General features: G+C 42.3%; 1 protein-coding gene across 1 annotated transcript in view; it reads left to right on the forward strand.

The window, feature by feature from the left end:
* Nucleotides 1-3,487: 3,487 nt before the first annotated feature.
* Nucleotides 3,488-21,281, forward strand: part of LOC120371774 (vertebrate ancient opsin-like) — a 156,064-nt gene continuing 138,270 nt past the window's right edge. Inside the window, exons 1-2 of the mRNA XM_039488000.1 lie at nt 3,488-3,862; nt 15,684-16,012. Of these exons, the coding sequence (XP_039343934.1) occupies nt 3,502-3,862; nt 15,684-16,012 (690 nt within the window). The 5' untranslated portion in view covers nt 3,488-3,501. The remainder of the gene's footprint in view (nt 3,863-15,683; nt 16,013-21,281) is intronic.

Below are 21,281 nucleotides of genomic sequence, written 5' to 3' on the forward strand. Positions count from 1 at the left end.
GCGGTCTCTCTTCCCATAACTTGGCCCTGCAGCTAAGCCACATTTAAGAGCACCCTTCTGGCATAACAAAAATCACACAAGCAGGCCAGTGCCCTTACAACAGGTCTTTGGACCAAACTCTGGGCCCCATGATCCATGCAGTATCTTTGCTCAGTGCTTTGAATGTCTTTATCCCCTTTTATCAGGGGCAAGGGGCTTCATAACACCTTCTCCAGTGGCTGGGAGGGGAACTCAGACCCTCCCAATCCTCTAGGTCCCAGACTAGGAACTCTGTGGTGAGCAGGCAAGCTCTGTCTATCTGACCTGCCCTTTCTAACTTACTGGGCTTCATCCTACTGTGGCCTTTTTCCAGGCCTTCTCCCCCCAACCTCTCTAGGTTTACTCAGTGCCAGGACTCCCAGGGTCCATCACCCCTCATTCCCCCAGTAAATGCCAGCGCAAAAACACAGTCTTAAAACCAACTTCTGCCCTCCTCAGAAATGACCTTTTGTTCCTCAACTGAATGCCTACCAGGGCTTTCTCCCTGTAAGTCTGGGTTCTGCCCTTATATCAGGGCTCACCATTGGAGCCTGCTCCACCCTAGTGGCTAGTCCTAGTCTCTCCTGGCCCCTTGCCAGTCTTCTCTACTTATGACAGGATGCCAGGGCCAACTCTGCCCCTAGGCTTCACCTCCATCCCTGGTCTCCCCATTTCCTTGTCCCACAGAAGTGACTGCAGAGTACTTCACTCTCTCCCTGCAGCCTCCTTCTGCTCTAAACTTCTTCTGTATGTAGACCTGTCTGAGTTCCTCCACAGCTGGACTGCATCATCAGGTAAGCCTCGCCCACCCTCTAAGTACTGCCCAGTATGTTAACTGGCCTCTCGGGCTCACATTAACTCATTCCTTGCCTCTGTGGGGCATGCACACCATCACACTCCCATGCTGGCACTCAGGTTTGGGAAGAGTTACCTGTAAACATCTGCAAAGGTATCTCATCATCATCCTTCAAATCTGTGCTTAAAATTCTCTGTTGCCATGATGCCTACAAAAAAACCCTTGACAACGGTTGGGCCTCTGATGTCCTAACACCACTGCTGATCATGTTAACCAATACTGTCTCACTGTTTCCTTTGCTTGCTCCATTGATCTCTCTGTATCCACCTCTTTTCTCTTGTCTAACACTTAGATTGAAAGCTCTTGGGGGCAGGCATGGTCTTTATGTTCAGCATTTGTACAGTACTAAGCACACTGGGTCCTGATCCATGACTAGGGTTCCTACGTGCTACAGTAATACAAATAATGTTTGATAATAATTCCATTTGGGAATGTAACACAGTATTATCAGAAATAATCAGACAACCACTTCCCAGCAGCTATAAAATGGATTTATTAACCACAGCGAAACCAATAATAATTGATCAGCAGATGTAAATTAGCATAATTCCGTTTCAGTTATTCATGGGTGTAAGCCTTTGAAAGGATTGGGTCCTTGGGTAAGAGAAGAAATAATACTGATAAAATATTATTCTATAATTGTCATGGCTTAACTCTGTCTACCTCTTCCCACTGAAGTGATAATGGAGAGCAGTCCAAAGGGGTTGTGCTACTCCTGTGCGAGTGTGTTTGCAGCAAAAACATTTAGAGGTTGTATTTCTCTGTGGATGAGAATGTAACATAGTCCTTCTTTTACCTTACTTGTCCTCTGAATTCATGTTACTAGGTAATCCCCTTAACTAGACATTTTGCAGCATTCATATACTTCAAAGTACCACTCAATTGTACAAAAGCTCCAGTACACGGTTAAACCTATTTAAAACCACACCCTTATTGACTTAATAGGCAGCAGGTTTAAAATTAATAGGCAGCAGGTTTAAAACAAATAAAAGGAAGTTCTTCTTCACGCAGCGCACAGTCAACTTGTGGAACTCCTTACCTGAGGAGGTTGTGAAGGCTAGGACTATAACAATGTTTAAAAGGGGACTGGATAAATTCATGGTGGCTAAGTCCATAAATGGCTATTAGCCAGGATGGGTAAGAATGGTGTCCCTAGCCTCTGTTCGTCAGAGGATGGAGATGGATGGCAGGAGAGAGATCATTTGATCATTGCCTGTTAGGTTCACTCCCTCAGGGGCACCTGGCATTGGCCACTGTCGGTAGACAGATACTGGGCTAGATGGACCTTTGGTCTGACCCGGTACGGCCTTTCTTATGTTCTTATGTTCTTATGACTTAACTGGGAGTAGGTTAAAGTCTGTTCTCAAGTCAATTTAAGTCCAAAACTTAAAGTTTTGTAAAGAAAAAGAAAGCTTTAAAAAGTTAAATCTAAAGAGCAACATAATTGTTTCCTCTCAATTAAAAACAAAATTTAATGTTAGAAATTTTAAAAAATTACCTTTGACAGTGTCCTTTCAACACCAATTGCTGTAGGCAGGAAGCTGCATTAAGTTTGCCATACTTTCATACCTTTTTAATGGTTGGAGAATACCCACTCCTGTTTAAAATAAAAACAGTTTCCTCAAACTAGATATAAATCATTTAGGTCTGCATGCTAGGCAATAAGCATGAGCCACATACTCTCCTTTTGGCTGGATCTGGTTATGATAATAACCTGGATACTCATTAGCAATCTCCTCTCTGTACTTTCAGAGATCAAAACTCACTGTGAAAATATTTATTGTATTTGTGTCAAACAGTTCAGACTTTAGCCACTTCTGATTACTAATAAGGACTAGATCACTGATCAATCAGTTTTCTTTAGGACTTTGGTTTACATCTTATAAACATTTTTCCAAAGGAAAAAAAATGCTTTACAGTAGTCCATGTTACAGCTGCCTGCATTTTGTATTATATAACTCTGTGACAGTTGTACATTTCAGCTGGCACTTAAACGCTAAAGACTTTCCTGGGACTTTTCATTCTAGCTTCTTTTTTATTCTCCAGATGTTGCAATTTATAGAACTCTTTGAAAACTGGTTTAATACTGTAACGATCCAGAGTACTGTCACATCCCCATTAAGATTTAAAAAAATAAAAGACAGCAGGCACGTACACACACACAAACACACACAAAAAACGGAAGAACAATAAAATAGGCACCTCATTCACTCCCTCATTTTTGCATGGTTTGTAGTCTGTTGTTCTCCTGCGTTAGGATCAGCCCCTTTCTGTGTACGTTTTCCTGACCTACATTTTATTATCAGGTAGCTGCGGTTACATTTTTTTATTTCATACTCTACAGCAGGCACAAATGAGGAAGGCAGAAAGAGCCAGCTCCTAACGGCCACATGGTGGAGCATGAAAGAAAGAAACAAATGCTTGCTACATTTAACTCTTTGATGTTGCAGTTTACCTAAGTAAAAACTATTATATATATTTTATATATATATACACACACACACAAGAGAGTGAGGGCTTTTTATTGGGTTGTGGGTGTGTTGGTGTGTGCATAAGAGATTTTACTGTGCTGATATTGCAATGCTTAGCCAAGCAGCTGGAGCAGATCTGGAAAGAGACCTACTGAGATGACCGTGCCTAACATCAGCCACAGTTGCAGTGGTGTTAACAGTGTTTGGTGCAGTAGCAGCAGCAACCAGAGACATGGACAAGAGCAGAATTTGAGTCCCACCGGCCACCTGATCACAGCCATCTGCCTTGGCATCATCGGGAGCCTGGGCTTCCTCAATAATCTCTTGGTCTTGATACTTTTCTGCCGGAATAAAGTGCTACGGTCTCCGATTAACCTGCTGCTGATGAACATCTCTGTGAGCGACATGATGGTGTGCATCATGGGCACCCCCTTCAGCTTTGCCGCCAGCACAAAGGGACGCTGGCTCATCGGGCCAGGTGGCTGCATCTGGTACGGCTTCGTCAATACCCTCTTTGGTAAGTGGCACCCTCCTGCTCTGGTGTGCACCCAGCATGCCACCTCCCCTCCTGCATGGTTTAGAGCCTCTCCCAGGCCCGTGCACACGGAGGCGCTAGGGCACCTCACCCCACAATTCACCCCCCACTGCCTCCCCAGCCAGAGCTCCCAGCACTGGACAGGATTTGCATAGAAACCCTGCACTCCTTTCCCCCCTACAACTAGAGGCACTGAGCTTCTGCCCCCATCTAACTCCACACACCAGGCAGCAGTGAGCCCATTCACTACCTGTGCCCTGGCTCACTGCTTTCCTGTCAGACTTTGTGCCCCTCACTGCAGTGTGGAAAAGCAAGCAACAGAGAGCACCAGCACAGACCCACCCCCCAACATGACAGGCTCGCATTAGGGTGGTGTGTGGGGAAGGTATGTGTGGAGGGAGGTGAAGGGCTGTGGGGCTGTATGTGTATGTGTATGTGTGTGTGGGGAGGAGTGAAGGGTTCTACCCCTCACACTAAGCCTGGGCTCTGACTTAGGTTTGAGCCCAAGCCCTGCTTCCATCCACATACAAACCAGTCTGACTTGGATCAACAAGCACTCAGCACCCAGGTCCCAGAACCTTGCTAGGGAACCTTGCTAAGTCCCGCTGCAACTCAGGTCCAAACCCTGTCACGTTGCAGTTTGAACACACTTCAGGCCACAGATCTGAGTACAGTATGGCCAGGGTAGCACAGCTGAGAGACCGAGGGCAAGCAATTGTAAACCCAGGTTTACTATGCAGTGTGGATTCTCAAGCCTGGCTTGGAAAAACTGAGTCTTCAGGACCAGGTCCCACAGACCCAGGCTTTTCAATGCAGCAAAGAGATATTCTGTGTGTCAGGGGGAAGGGGAGGATCTGAAGGGTTGTGGGTCTGTATATGTCTCTGTAAAGGATATGTGAAAGGCTGTGGGACTGTGTCTGTATGAGGGAAGGGGTCAACAGCTGTGGGACTGGGTGTATGTGGGGTGAAGAGCTAGAGGACTATATGTGTGTGGTGAGGGAACTGAAGGGCTGGGGGACATTTGCATGGGGCAGAACAACAGTGTGACTGCATGTGTCTTTGGAGGAGACGTGAAAAATTGTGGGACTAAGTAAGTGTGTGAAAGGATAAAGAGCTATAGGGATTGTATACATGTTGGGTGCTAAAAGGTTGTGACACTATATTTGTGTGGAGCAGTGAAAGGCTGTGGCACTGTATGTGTGTGAGAGGGGAGGTAGTCTTCCCCACTCACAATTTTGTCATGCTTGGCATTTTTCTTAAATGTCCAGCTCCTGGAGTCACGCGAGTAAGTAAAAAACCCAACTTTCACTTCTTTTTGTTTTTTGTTTTTAAAGAGCAAGTGTATAGCTCTCCTCATGGTTGTGGAGAAAACTTGAAAAGATGGTTAGAGGACCAAAAAGCAGAAGGCAAATAAACTTAAAATGTATGATATTGTTTAAACCTCATAATTTTGGGGACCAGAAACATGATTTTCTTTAACTTTTGGGATTGACAATACTGGGATGGAGATGAAAGAAGCTGTGTGTGTGAAAGAGAAAGGAATGGGGGGTGTAAGAGAGAGAAGGCAAGAAAGAAGCAGGGGTTGTGTGAGGGGGAGAGAGAGACAGGGAGGAGAGTGAAGGCACATGTGTGGAAAGTGAAGAGCTGTGTGTGCAGAAACCTGAGGAGTGCATGATGTGACTCTGAGGAGAGGCAGAAGGAGTGTGGGGCTCTCTGTGTTTGGGGGACACTGAAGAGCTGTGTACTCGAGGGTGCCAAAAGGCTGTGTGAGGAGAGTCTGGGGGATGTTGGTGAAGAGTGGACTGAAGAGTGCTTTGGGGCATTGGAAGGCTGGGCTGTCAATGTAAAGGGATTTACTGAAGTGCTGGGGGTACTGTGAGGTGGAAGTAAAGACTCTAGATGTGATTGTGGGGAGGGAGCTAAAGGCTATGAGATCTGAAGGGGTTAGAGGACTGAGAAATAGGAGCGATGGAAGTGTAAGACCTACAAAGTAGGAAAGGGGACTCAGGAGGGCTGCATCATCTCCTCACGTACTGAGGGGAAACACTCAGAGAAATCTCAGTTCATCAAACTAGGGATAAGTCAGGATGATTGTAGGGAGAGACAGGGCTGGCTCCAGATCCCAGCGCGCCAAGCGCACGCTTGGGGCGGCATGCCGTGGGGGGCGCTCTGCCTGTCGCCAGGAGAGCAGCAGGCGGCTCCTGTGGACCTCGCGCAGGCATGCCTACGGAGGGTCCGCTGGTCCCACGGCTCCGGTGGAGCATCCGCAGGCACGTCTGCAGGAGGTCCAGTGGAGCCGCGGGACCGGCAACCGCCAGAGCGCCCCCCGCGGCGTGCCGCCGTGCTTGGGGTGGCGAAATTGCTAGAGCCGTCCCTGGGAAGAGAAGAGGAGAGGAAGAGAGAAGGGTGCAGACCTGCAAAAATTAGAGGGATGAGGGGAGAGAGAGAGAGAGACCCCAGGAGAGAGGTTACCCAAAAGGGAGGTGGACAGTGTGATAAATATGGAAATTTCCTGCAATATCCAGGACAATCCTTACTGAATTAAGTTACAGTATCCTTTCAGTTCACTGTATTGAAATGCAAATGTTTATGTATTATTGTGGGATTGTATGTAATGTCCCTAGGGAGGAGACCTGAGTAATATAAACCCTGGAAAGTGTAATGAGCTTCAAAAAGACTAACTGAAACAATGTGCTTGAAGTTAAATGGGTTTCCTGGGAAATCTCTTGGGGGAGGGGTATGTGACTATAACCCCTCCAATGATGCAGGACATCAGTCCTGTGAACCTTTGCCCTGAGGAGGAGGCCCATTGTCTATGAATTACCTATTCCCCAATCAAAGACTCAAAGTATATCAAGGAGGGACTCACAGCTTTGGAGACAAGGTGGTTATGAACTTATGACCACAAACAACCTCATGTTAAGGTATGAAGGACAGTTCGTCTGTCAGAGCCCTGGTCAAAATTGGGGTGATCTCTGGTAAGCTTATTAGCATGCATGGAGGTTCTTTCATTGTTTTTAATCTGTGTTCTCTGCAATGCTTTCACCTTACAAATAACTATGCTTGCTTAGAAAGAGCCGTGTGGGAACTTTACTGTGAGCAATTACATTTTTTATAGAAAGCAAATGATGTTCAATATACTATACAAAAGTGTTAGGGAGAAGGAATTTTGACCCAGGATAACTAGTGAAAATCTATAACATTACAAGAGAGTCAGAGGATCTTTAGTACCTACACAGAATAGATGGGGCTCATAAAGTAAGCTCAATTTATTTACCTAGAAAAGGGGAATTGTCTCTGCTGGAGTATGAATTTGCTCTTCTAGTGGGTTTCAGTGCCTGAAACATGGGGCCCAATCACGTTCTCATTGAAGCTAATGGCAAAATTTCCATTTGGGGAGAGAAAGCTGACCCTTGAAGCTTAGATGACTAAGCTATCCTCCTAAGCTTGGTTGTTGTAAACAGTGAGCCAGGTGTTGCTTACTTTTTTCTCATGACAAGTTGAACTGACCCATGGCACAAGTGAGGCAAGCCGGATTTGACCCATTATCTGAAAGTTTAGCAGTCATCTTTATGGAGAGACTAGAGTGCTACCACAGATAAGGATGCAGCTGGAAGGATGGTTTTGTGATTAAAAGATTGGCTTGTGAATCAAGAGATCTTGGTTGAATTCCTTGCTTCCCCACAGGTTTCCTGTGAAACCTTCAACAAGTCATTCATTCTCTCCCTGGCTCAGTTTTTCCTCTGTATAATGGGGATCATACTTCCTTTGTCTGTCTAGACAACTTAAATTGTAAACTCTTTGCGACAGGCATAGTTTCTTACTGTGTGTGACAATGGGGCTCTGATCTCAGTTGGCTGAAGAATATGCAATGCCACTTTTGAATGTAGTGCACAACTGCAGGAAAGTCAGATCTCTGTGAGATGATGGCATTTCGCACAAAAAGTTGAACCACTTTGCGCTCAGGATCTGGCACACACAGAACACATGGAATCCCTCTAGTGGCTCCAAGTCTGCCTGTAGGAGGGTCCAAGGTAATACACAGGTCTGATAGATCCTGATCTTTGTTTCAATGCAAAGAAATTTTTGTGCCATTAAGCAAGACATGAACTTCATGCTGGAGGCAGCGAGACCTATTCATCGAAGAACATTTGGTTTTCTGGGATCATTTGAACTCTGCATGCAGCCTAGAGAGATGAACTCATCAACACCTTTCACGGTGTTTGACCTCACCTGCACTGAGAGTTTTGGTAGTCCAGCTCCAAGGTTCTGGACCTTGGTCTTCTGTCACGAGACATTCAACCCCATAGTGTGGGTGGTGTCTTGGAGACCATAGAGGGCAAGGCTGAAACTCTATGACTTCTCCACAAGCAAGGCAGCATCCCCAGTGTAGTCTTGTTTGAGGGACATCTCTTGACCAACCTCATTTTTGATGCAGCAAGTCCTAATAGCCGGTCAATAGCTCAACAGAATAGCTCCGGGGTGAGAGTGCATCCCTGCCACGCACCTGAGGTTGTGTAGAAACATGGTGAAAACCATGAATCAATGCACACTCTCACACCAATAATGGTGTAAAGATTGTGCACTAGATTTAGCAGAACATCTGCACTGCCAACTCAGTGCAAGCCAAAGTGCTTTCCTGTCAACCAAATCAAAATCCACTTTGATGTCAATATAGGCCATGTGAAGCTGATGGTTAAATTTTAAGTGCTACTCTGTCAGAAGCTGAAAGAGAAGTGTCCATTGTTGATCACCCAAATGTGAAACCTGATTGCTGTAGACAACGATGCCATATGTAACTCAGATACCCATCAGATAACATGGATGTTGCCTGGAGTTGTATGTGTCATGCTATGTCACATACTGCTGCTAAAACTATTGGCTTCAGACCGTTGTACAAGGAATCCTGTCTTTTTTAAAAGGACTTTGATATATTAGTAAAAAAGGCAGAAGTATGCAAGGAGGGATATGCCCAAGAATGTAAATGTCTAAAAGCCATTTTCCGAGCCATGGCAAAATGTGATTATGAGATCTACCTCAACTCTCTGGTCAACAAGCAGAGGGTGGCCTAAAGTACAACCATCTGTGTCCTGCCTATAAACCATCACATGCCTGGCTGGCGCCATAAACATGCACACCCAGCCCTGTCAAAATTGATATGCTTAAAATTTTGCAGATTTTGGCTACAGGAGAATGTTTTGGAAGAGTCTATGGTGAATAAGACATGCTACTGCTAAGATACAGATAGAATAAAAAAATAGAAGTAATTTACTCTTTGAAAATTCTTCTAATTTTTTTTGGGGGGAGTCAGGTCTTAAGCTCAAAAGCAGCTTAGCCTAGAAACTTCAGATTTGCTTTATTTGCATCAACACAAGAGCCCTTGATGAGATCTAGTGCTTAGAGATATTTCTATTAAGGTCAGAACTTTATTAACTTTATAATCTAAGTTAATTGCTATGGATTTTTGGAGGTATGAACAGTGTCAGGCCACAAAAAGCTCTGTCACCAAAGCTCTGCTGGAGACGTAAATGTTTCATTTGATAACTGTGGGTCCAGATCCTCAGCTAGTGTAAATTGGCATAGCTCTAGTCAAGTCAATGGAGCTGTGCTGGTTTGAAAAATAGGGGGAGGGAATTCCAATTTTCTTCTCCTTCCTTCCCCACTCCACCCCCTCCAAGGAGTTTTCTTGCTGAAGCTCTCTTAGCCACTGGGAGCCAAAGCTCTCAATTCTGGATCATGTTGTAACAGTTGCTGTGCACCTGTTAAGAGGTAATTAAAGTTCCCAACTTTTTTATCACCAGGGAGCTAGTGGAGATCCAGTCCTTAATAAAAATGATCCATGATTATCTTATTTTAAATTGCCTCCTCTGAGAAAACTACTCTGTGCTTGAGTGTGGCGAGACCAATCTACACAAGCAAAATCTGGAATTCTTAAGTGTTTTCTGTGGTAAGAAAAAGGTGCCGGAAGAATCATGAGATACTGGTAAAGTTCAAAAGAAAAACTAAGTATCCTAAGGATTTTTGTTTAAAATCTTCTAGTTTCAAAATTCTCTGGAACAATTTTCTCTGAAAATATTTTAACCACACACATTTTCAGATGATTCACTATTTCCAGTCATAAGTTTAGAGATGGGTAGAAAAAAATAAGCCTTACAATGGAAGCTTGGACACAACCTTAACCATGGACTCACTACTGAGGCTCACTAATAATGAGCTGGGATAACACTGAAACCAGCCCTTCATCAGATCCAGACTGTGAATCCCCAAGGTCAGGAATGTTCTGAACTGAGTTTTTGGTTGTGCTGGTTCTAAAGATAAAAAGTTCACATCTGCAGTTTGGATTCAGTGTATTTGTTGTAGCCTCTCTCTAATAAAAGTATGCAGTGATATGAGCTGTATCCCAAATGCATGTGGCTGCATTTTAAACACAGAAAAAGGTTCAATTTTATGCATGTCAGTACCAGTTATCTGTGTTTAGTCAAATTATGCTTGGAGTTACAGTTGTGCCAGCACACTGTTAAAATACCTTAGAACAAATTGAATGTTAACATTATAGTTTGTTTTCTGATGATTACTTCAAATAAAGTTAATACTGAGATTATCACGTAGAGCATCTGGCCCTAATAGTTCTGGAGAAAAGCTTGAAAACATGGTTTGAGTACACCCTAAAGACTCAGAAACCAGAAAGCAAATAAAAAGAACCTAAAATGTATTTTTTTTTAAAAAAAACATGATTTTTAAGGAAATTCCATGATTGGGGGGGGGGGGCAGGAGGAGCTTGATTCTGGTTGGCAATACATGAGGAACCCAGCTTCTGTCCACTCAGGCCTGTTGCCATGTCCCTAGGTTTAGGGACAGCTTAACCTATCCTGCAGAGGTCCAAAAGACCCTTCCACCTCCCTGAAATGCTGCATTGGAGAGCTCCTCAAAGGGGGGCCCATGCAAACCCAAATACTCAATATTACAAGTATTGTAAATACTGAGTAAGTCCTTCCTTACCGTTCCTGAAGCACAGCTTTTTCGTCCCCATCCTGTAAGAGCTGTGTGACTATGAAGATAATTATGTGCTACACCTTGGTTAATGATCTGAAAAAAGCTTTGAGGTGAACTGCAAGTAATGGCTGAGCTGATGAGTCATAGCAGACAATCACCCAGAACCATGAAAAATAGTTACTACAACCAGCAAGACATGATTAGATGTAAAATATCTTTCGGAAAAGTTTGAAAGATGTCTGGAGAGCATACAGCATGTGAAAATTCTGCAGAGATTTTTCTATTTTCATCAGTCATTATAAATGTATTCCATCATTTACCTGTTTGCATACTGAAAATATGACCATGGAAAAGAGTTCTCCAGAGAGAACAAAGAAGTGAGCAGAAGGGGAAAGAGACAGGGAATTAATTTCCTGTCCAGCAAAAGCAATGTAGTAGAAAAACACAAATCAGGACAATTTAGACTGTTCAGTAAATACCAGTGACACTCCTAAAGTTTGGAAGCTTGGGTAGGTCTCAAAGTTTCTATACATATCCAGAGTTTATAGGAATAATGTTAATATTTTAATCCCTAAGTGTATTAGAAGGGCCAAAAACTTAATTTGAAATAAAGAAACTTCAAGCTTTTTGGCAAAAGAAAAACAAAAACATCTATTTCTGAAAGACTGGAATTTGGTATCCTAAATGGTGAGATTAAGGTATTTTTTAATCCAGGGTCTCAAAAGCACTCATTGTTGGCCTAACTCTACTCCCACTGAAGACATCATGCAACCATAAACTATATTGTCCTTTCTGTGCTCCCAAACCACATTACACATAGTTTTCAACAAGATGTCCATTATTATTTTCTGTTTCTTTCAGCATTGCTGCTTTCCAGGTATCTCCCTCCCTCCGTCTGTGTTCATGTCCTTCCACATGTAGAACCTTGCATTTTTCCACATTCAATCTCATTTTGCTGTTTTCTGCATTCTTCTAACCTCTCTAGGCTCCTTTGAATTAAAATGACTTCACTGATGATTGCCAGAATCATAATGTATTCTCAGCCTGTTCACTCACCTGTCTGTGCTGCAAAAGATGTATTAACAGATGAGGTACTATTTCTCTGTTCTGTATAGCTGAGATTGATTCCAGAGAGGCTGTTTGCTGCTTCTCTTGTAGCATATACCTAGGAAGCCCAAGTGTCCACTCTGAGCGGTGTAGGGCTATGAGGAAAGTCCACTGGCACATTTTGAGAGTACTCAGACAGAGATAGCTGTACAGTGAAAGAACTATCAAAGAGTTCAAGCAAGCAAAGCTCTGCTTTGATAAACAGCTTTCAGCGACACCCCGGGCAGAGTAGGTGTTACAGCTCTCAGGAGTATACCAAAGCTTTGGAAAATCCATATATATATATATACACACACACACACACACACACACACACACACACACACACAGGAATATATTTTATCTACTTGTATCTTTTTTCTTCAAAGTCCATATTTATTTTCTTGCTATTTAAGGGTCACCCCATGTTTTTGTAAGATCTCCTTTATCCATGTTGGGGATATTAAAGTTCTATATGTATTTATAAACTCTGTGTTGATCAAGAACTTTAAGGTAAATTTGGACTGAGAAGCTGCAAAGGTTACCCGCACCACAGGGGGAACTGTGCTGAATATCACTACTTATTGAAGTTTTGGACCTATGGATCAACCATGCTGCAGTTACTTTCCAAACATTTGGACATCTTTGAACACTGGGATATTTTTGTCAATGTGCAGGCTAAGTGACAACTGTGCTTCTATGGAGTAAGAGAATATTTCACTAGCATGTTTGGCAATAATGACCCCAGATACCACAGCTTTTAATAGTGTTAATTCAGCATTGGGAGCAACAAATCTAGAATGCTATTTTTTACAATAAGGCATGAGGATGCCACCTATTGGAGGTGGGGAGGGTTATAACATTGATTAGCTGGTTCTCTGTGGTAGGTTCCAGAAAGTATGGATTTCTTGAGAGGTTATGGGGGGAATGATACCCCAGCTAGAAAGAGACTCAGTATGCAGGTAGAACTGTGCTCGTGCACATCTGTGGTATTGTAGATAGTGGACCTAAATCACCACTGCTTAACACCTCGTGCAAAGTGTGGGGGAAAACGCTACCAACTCAAAATTCTCCACTCTGTTAAGTAGGTGGTAGCATCTGATGCTTACTTTGCCCAGGTGTAAATGACTATACAAAGGTGTAAAGCAGGGGAGCCTAAGGCCTGGAGAGAATTTCCAAACACACACATTTCTGTGTTTTCCTTTTTCATCTCAGAAGTCAGTGGAGTTGATGTAAGACACTTTCAAGCTGAGAGTGAGAGAGTCAGTATGACACGTTATGCATCTCTTTATGAGGTTTATGGATCAACAGAGCTAGCCTCTGCACTTCATGGCTGCTTAAAAATACCTACAAAAGTGTAAACTGCAGCATGGCATAAAACAGCTGAATAAAAACCAGTTGATCTTTTATATAAAGCAGAGGATAGAAGACAAAGTTTTCAGACTGGTATATCAAGGCATGGATATATAAAAATGTCCTAGTGCTTATTTCAATCAGAGCAGAGCTTTTATGTGCATTAGTTGGACAGAACCTTCAATCGCCCATCTCTTTCACATTGTTTTTTGTTGACAGTCTAGGCTCTGATTGTGCAGCTGTTCTATGTGCAGATCACCCACTGAAATCAAAAGGCATTTCACATGTAAAGTAGAAAAAGGTTGAGGTACTTATATGGGCCTTTCCCGTAAAATAGAATCTAAGAGATAAAATAAAAAATGTTAATGATTTGGGATCTTAAACATTGTTTTTAAAGGCTTATCCAAAGCCCATTGAAGTCAATAGAAAAAGATCTATTTACCTCAAGAGGTGTTAGATCAGGCCCTAATAGAATGGGTCACAGACCTGGTGAAGTCCTCCTAGTGGTTGGTCGCTAGTCTCTTATCATTGGACCCAAACTTTGGATCCCAAGGGCTTCCAAGCCATCTGCATCTGGGCAAAGTCCAGTCACTGCTTCTGTCTGGGAGGCTCCTAAGGCACTTTCCTGGGGTCAGACCTCTTGATCTGGAACCCTTTGTGGGAAGAAGGACTCCACAGTTCAACTGTCCTAAGCCCCAAAGCCAATACTGAGACCTCCCAAGCCTCTTATTTACATTATTCCAGAGAACCACTGTGGTCACTCTGGTTTAGGGTTGAACCCCTCAGGGACCACATACCATTTAAAGCAAGGAAAACAGGCTTTTTACAGGAACTTCTTAAACACACACACTTTGATGTTTAGTCCACACAGTAGAGTCATCTATGCAGAATGACCAACTCCCCCCTCAGAGCCCTCAGTACTCCTGAGAATATTTTGAATTAGGTCAATGTCCTTGGGGGAGCCCCTCTGGCTCTACTCCTCCAGTAGGTCTTCTTCTTGTGAGGCAAGAGTGCTCTTGCAGGAGAACATCACATTTAAAAGCAATCTCTGACACCTTTTCTGTTTCTCTTCTTCTGCTGGGGATTTTGCATGCTCCAACCCCCGTTGGCTGCTGTGCAGATGTCCTGAAGATCAGACACATAGTAGGGGAGTGGGGTTAGCATTTCAAATGTGGGTGCCCAGACAACACCCCATCATTAATCTATTTTCTTTTGCTCACTTTGAGTAAATTCCTTGTCTCCAACAATGCCAGATAAATAGAGGACTTAATTTTCAAGCATCATCAATCTGACACTCTCCACAACCACTAAGCTCTCTTTGAGAAAGAGAGAGACAGCCTCATGGGGGTGTGTATATACTGAAACTTTGGCACTCACTAACATGACCAATCTGTTCTTCAGCTGTCAGTGGCATGACATTTTAGAGTCTTTCCCCTCATCGTAAGAGTGATTTATTAGCTAGTTCAGAACTTCACCCATGACAGATAGATGTAGGATGCATTCTTTTTTTCACTTCTGAAATGCCATCAAAAACAAAGGCAGACAATTCAAGGATTAAAATCTGTCTCTCTTCAAGGCTTTGTTCATACACTTTTGGGGATCATTATGTGATTCTGGGCTTTTTGAAGAGACTGATATTGTTAATACTTTGGGACTATAAACTTTTATATAGACAGCCTACAATGATGTGAATGCAAATGTTTTGGCCCCTTTGAGGTCCATGAATGCAAATCCTAGTATCTGCATATACATCATGCTGAGTCTTGAGTAATATTTTAGGTTTTACTCTGTAGGTAAAAAACTACACTTGAAAGTGCAGGCTTTATTATGTGCATGCACAAATCATGGCCAAGAGCTGAAATTTCAGACCTGAGGGATCTGATCTTGCTTCCACTGCACTTAATGAAAAAAATCTGTCTACATTTTTATGTTACCCATCATAATGGCGTCTGAGTTCTTACTGTCTTACATGGGACCAGGATTTAAGCCCCTAGTGACTATATAAAAATTGAAACATAGAAGTTTTATAGTCTTGATTCTTACACAGGCCTAAAATTTTAGAATCCCTGCTCAATAAAAAATAAAAAAAGAAAGTATATGTTTATATTAGTCAGGTGCTTGTTTGAACATCTCAGACTATGCAGATCTGGATCCAAACTCTACAGCTTGCTCCTAATTACAATTGGCCAAATTAAATCGGAATATTCCCAGTTCTTGGAGAATGTTGTTCCAGAAAACATTGGGGTTCAATCTCATCTTTAATTTAGTCCATGATTTCTGATTTAATACCTTTTGTGACAATATTTACCAGCAAATATTAAATCTTCATACATCTGTTTTTGGTAATAAAATATATATATTTTTATTACAGGTACAGTTTCACTTATATCTTTGGCAGTGCTCTCTTATGAACGCTATTGTACAATGATGGGCTCTACAGAAGCAGATGCCACAAACTATAGGAAAATATGGATGGGAATCTTCTTATCATGGATGTACTCTTTATTCTGGACCTTACCACCCCTTTTTGGATGGAGTAGCTATGGACCGGAAGGACCAGGGACAACATGTTCAGTAAACTGGCATTCGAGGGATGCCAACAATATATCGTATATCATATGTCTCTTCATCTTTTGCCTTGTAATTCCTTTTTTCATTATTGTTTACTCTTATGGGAAGCTGCTATGTGCTATAAAGCAGGTAAGTACATTTTTAAATATTCTTTTATTTTACTATAAACATACGTTGTCTAAATTTCATAGCTAATGTTCATTGGCTGGTATTACAGTGGTGGACATCACAAACTTATGAAGGACACTGAATTGGACACCAGGTCCAATTTAGCTCAGTCTCTTTTTGACAGTGGCAGAAGTGCTTTGCTGCATCAGGGCCTAAGCACATGGTTAAATGTCAGTGCTTGACTAGTCCCATGGAAGTAGTCTCTTTACAGCTGAGGAAGATCAGGGAGGCAGCAGAATTAGCTCCCTCAGAAGCTTAGAAATAGAAATGGTGTGTGCAACACACTGAGATAAGAGGTAGAGTCCGATGTTTTTAAACAAAATGTGCTCTGTGCTGATGCTTACTATTTTTCCTCTGTAATTATGTCTGGGCTGAAACATCCAGTAAACACACTGCAGATCTGTAGGGTTTTTCAATTTAAAGTTTGTGTTTACATATATATTTACAATAATAAATAAGTAGTATGTATATATATTTTGCATACATGGAAAATATGGTCACTGTGGATGCTGCTGCATCACAATTTACCCAAGACAGCAAATCACCACCACGGGATAAATTCTGCACTTGGATATACATGGAAGACTGCTGTTTAGTAGTATTCTTTGAATACCAGTCCTGTTGCTGAACATTTCCTCTTCCCCATCTCCCTCTAAACTCTATGCATAGCCACCATCATTGCCTTTCACACGATTTTGTCATTCTTAGAAGGTGAGTCCTCAAGTCAACCTACTATTCACTGAGTTGCACCTCCTCCATTGTATCTCTGGAGACTAGCTTAGGATCATCAGCAAATGTTGGCTGTTTATTGATGTTCTAAAGAACATCAGTCTCTCTAAATCTGCTTTTTTTTTTGTGGACTGATAACTATGTGAGAGCACACACAATGTGGTGCCTTTTCCCCTCAGGCCAAACAGATTGAAAACATTTCCTGTTTCATTCATTGTTTTCTACCAAGTACAACATCAAGTTAGTTTGAAAAATGGGAAAGTGATTTAAAAACACCACCACCACCACAGACTTACTTATTAAAAGACCTTTCACTTTTTCAAACTAATCTTTCTTGTTTTAGGTGAATTAGTGGAAGCCATTAGGATTGAAATTAGATTTTAAACCAGGGAATAAATCTATCTTTTTGTCAGCAATTCCTTTTCTTTATGCTGCCTTGGACAGGTGGTGTGAAATAGTCCTCTCTTTACCACTCTCAGTGCACAGTCCTCTTGGTAAATTATTAACCTGGTTCTTTTCTTTTTCTGCTCTCTATAAATGTAGCAGACTACCTGGATTTGATGATGTTTTCAGAGCAATGTTCTTTTGAGGGACATTGTGGAGATAGTGGACAAATAGGGCAATAACTCACCTCAACAGAGGTTTGGTTGATAAACCAGAAAGGCCTACATGATATGAGAGGTTAGGAACAAAAGAAATCTCCTGAGAGATTTGTCTTATGCTCAGACTCTGGCTCAAAGAAAAGAGAATTCCCTGTTAGTAGAAAAGAAGAGATTAAAATGAGATTGATTTTACATGGCATATACAAAAACGTGAGAAAACGGTGGAAGGCCAGAGTGTTTTCGAGGCAGCAATAGCTTCACTGTTTACATTGCCAGAAAAGAACATACACCCTGTGGAACATTAAAAGCACACATTTCCCAATGGTAATAATTATGGTTTCAGAGTATTTGAGTTATTTTCCTGACTTAAGGCAGAATGATTGCCAAGTATTTTACAGACTGAAATTTCAGGAGATAGGTCAATTCCCTAAGCAGCCAACTTCAGTTCAGTGCATGCCATTTCTTGATAAGAATAAATCACTATTTCCCATTCAGGGTCTATCTCCTTCATCCCATGCAGTGGGAGCCAGTGTGGGAGAAGGCAGAAGCATATCCTATCCTTAGTAAACCCCCCCATACACAACCCCTAAAAGCAGGTAGGCAGGGAGGTTGGCACATCCAGGCCAGCTGGGGTACCAAGGGAAGGGTTAGGAGAGCTAGAGGAGGGGAGTGAATGGGACTGGGCAGCCTGAGGAGGATGGAGAATTCTTGGGGTGAACAAACCTGGGGGAAGGGACAGATTAGGACATCTGTCCAGCAGCTGCCTTTGTGCCCTTTCTGTCTCACACAGTGTAGCCTTCATTCTCTATGCCCCATCCAATCTCTGCAGAGTGCCCTAGCCATAAGGATATTGGCTATTCTGTGGTGGGTCATGGGCTCCTGCTGGGGATGTTCCACTTGTAATTAAATATTCATTTGGTCAGAGACACACAATTGACTGTAGGTCAGTGGTCAGGGCACTCACCTGGGATGCAGAAGACCCAACTTCAAGTCCCTTCTCCCAATCAGGTAGAGCACAGTTATGAGTGGAGATCTACCACGTCCCTGTTGAGTGCCCTAATTGCTAGGGTCTCTCTCTCTCTAGAAGTTCCATTGTGAACCCAAGCAACTTTCCTGACAAAAAGTGTCCCTTTCCTGCAAAAAGTTATTGTTTCAGCAAATTTGGCATTTTCCAGCAAAAAGCCATGCAACAGGTCTAGTAACTGTATTCTTGCATGCTACTTCCTCTTCTCCCAGCAGGACTCCTGCTCCCCCAATTCCCTTTCTCCATGTAAGGGCTCCATCAACGTCCTCAGCCTTTTCTAAGCTCCAGAACATGGCAATGCTCCCAGTGAATGTTACCAGAGGTATCCAAATACATGCTAGAAGCTCAAGGGGTTCGGGTCAGTACTGAGGTACCTTCCTCCTGGCTCCTATAAACCCTCCTTCATCCCCCTACACCTACAGTCTAGGAAAATATCCAGCCTCCATAAAGACATACAGATTAACTAAAGTCCTGGGGAATCAAATTACAGGTGAGCATGAACTCAAAATTCAGATCCAGGACTGAATTGCCCCCCCCCCCCCAAACCTTTGGGCTTGGAACTTTCTCAGGGTTTTAGTTCAGGCCTGTTTAGCTAAATCATTGTGTAGAGCCTTGATGCCTATATGGAAATACTGCCAGGTTAGGTAAAAGTATTCACAATGATACTTTTTCCTGACCAATTCCATAACTAAAGTTTCTTTGAGACCTCCACTAAGGCAGCTTCTACCTTTTGTTGCAATATACATAAAACCTAAGTAGGTTGGAGGCATTAAAATAACACCCTGTGAACCTGTGAAAATCCCAATTACTAGATTGTTCTTGTCCTTTGTGTTTTCCCCTTCTTTGTAAAATTATATAGTTCAGTCTGAAGGACTGTACTCAGCAAAGTACTGGAAAAACCTGTGTATATAACAGTTGCTATTATTCTGTTGTAAGTTACTGTGGCTATAAAGAGCAAAATATTTTTTTATTTCAGTTGTTGGCACCATTTGGTATTTCCATGTTGCTTAACTAAAATTCTTTAAGAATCTTAATTGATTACTACATTGGCCTTTTATTCTGTATGACCAGGGCACCTTTCACACTTCGTATTAGTTCAACTTTTGGGCGTTTAGATGTGATTTCTGGAAAACCCTTAGTTTTCGAAAGGGTTTGCATTGTACAACAGGATCCAACTTCAAGTCAAATTGAGATGTTAGCAAGTCAGTTTTAAACCATAGAAATGAGAAACCTCTGCTTTAATTTAATTTCAAACAGGATCCTGATTCCTGTTGACCTTAAATAAACAATGTTCCTGTAATAAGTGTGATATAAACCGCAGTAAGACTACTGTATTTAAAAAAGTAACATGAAACAGGGGTTGCTCTCAAGTAACTTCCCTAAGGGGGCAGCAAAAACATTTGTTGAGCAGATGGGATCTTTAGCGAAAGGTCAGACAAAACAGTACAAGACACATTGGGAATACTTTAAAGTAAAGTGATGGTTTAAGACAAGGGGTTGCTTAGTGGAGAGAGGCAGATCATGTGGTTTCCACTGCACTAGAACTGGATCAGTGGCTTGTTATGAAAAGATCTACTGCAGTGCAAAGTGGAGAAGGAATGACCCCCATTCTTTCTATAAGCTCTCAGGTACATCTTGCTGATGGAAATATATCTGTGGGTCTGCCTATATGTGGGGCAGGAGGGAAGGGGTTGGTGTTCTGTGGAGAGGGGGTGGAAGAGAGTGAAGAAAGCTCATTTTGTGAGTGTTATTGTTTTCCCAACAACTACTTTAAAAGTTCTCTATTGACTTGAAACAGTTTCACTTCACCTGGCAGTTATATTTTGGACATGCCTGCCCCCATGAGGTAGTTAATATGGTATGTATGGTTAGATTATCTCATTTAATTTGTGGTTTAAAGCTTTTGTGCAGTGAGGAGCAGGATGGAGGAAGGTTAGTACAGGCAGTGCCATATGCTGCCACCATGTTTTCATATACTGGCTAATTCAGGTGATAATTTAAAAAGTGGATGGATGCTACTCAGAGAACCCTGAAACAGCCTTTGTCTGACTCAGAGAGAGACAAGATGCTATCCCTGGGGTTGGGAGAGGGTGGAAGGCGCTGTGCTCCTTCCATTGAGAAAAATACTTTGTGGTATGTGAAGATAGAGATTTGAAGGGAGAAAAGATTGCTTGCAACGAAGAGGTACAGTAGAATCTCAGAGTTATGAACATCAGAGTTACAAAATGACAAGTCAACCACACACCTCATTTGGAAGCGAAAGTACGCAAACAGGCAGCAGCAGAGACAAAAAAAGCAAAACCAAATACAGTACAGAACTGTGTTAAACAAACTACTAAAAAAATTAAGGGAAAGCAGCATTTTTCTTCTGCAGAGTAAAGTTTCAAAGTTGTATTAAGTCAATGTTGAGTTGTAAACTTTTGAAAGAACAACCAGAACGTTTTGTTCAGAATTACAAACATTTCTGAATTATAAACAACCTCCATTCCTGAGGTGTTTGTAACTCTGAGGTTCTACTGTAAAGTTCAGTCCATCAATATCCTACTCTTTGGGTGCTGGATCCTGGAAGATCCTTGCTGGGGAGCCAACCATAACTATGGGGTAAAAGAGAGAAGTTGGGTTGGGAAAGAAAAGCAAAAGGTCTAACAGACCAAAAATGTCATAGGCAAGCAGCTGCACACACCGTTTATGGAATAGAGCCCTTATCGCAATCCTGGCTGGCTTGTTGATTCCTGACATATAGCTGGCCATTACTATTTTAATTACACAGTTTTTCCCCCAGCCAAAACCCTCCTTTTCAAATGTACATCGATAGGTTTTTCATTTCATACTCCACTACTCTCCCCAAAACAGGAAATCCAATTACTGATGCTCT

The sequence above is a fragment of the Mauremys reevesii genome, linkage group 9, assembly GCF_016161935.1.
Source record: "Mauremys reevesii isolate NIE-2019 linkage group 9, ASM1616193v1, whole genome shotgun sequence".
Classification (NCBI taxonomy): domain Eukaryota; kingdom Metazoa; phylum Chordata; order Testudines; family Geoemydidae; genus Mauremys; species Mauremys reevesii.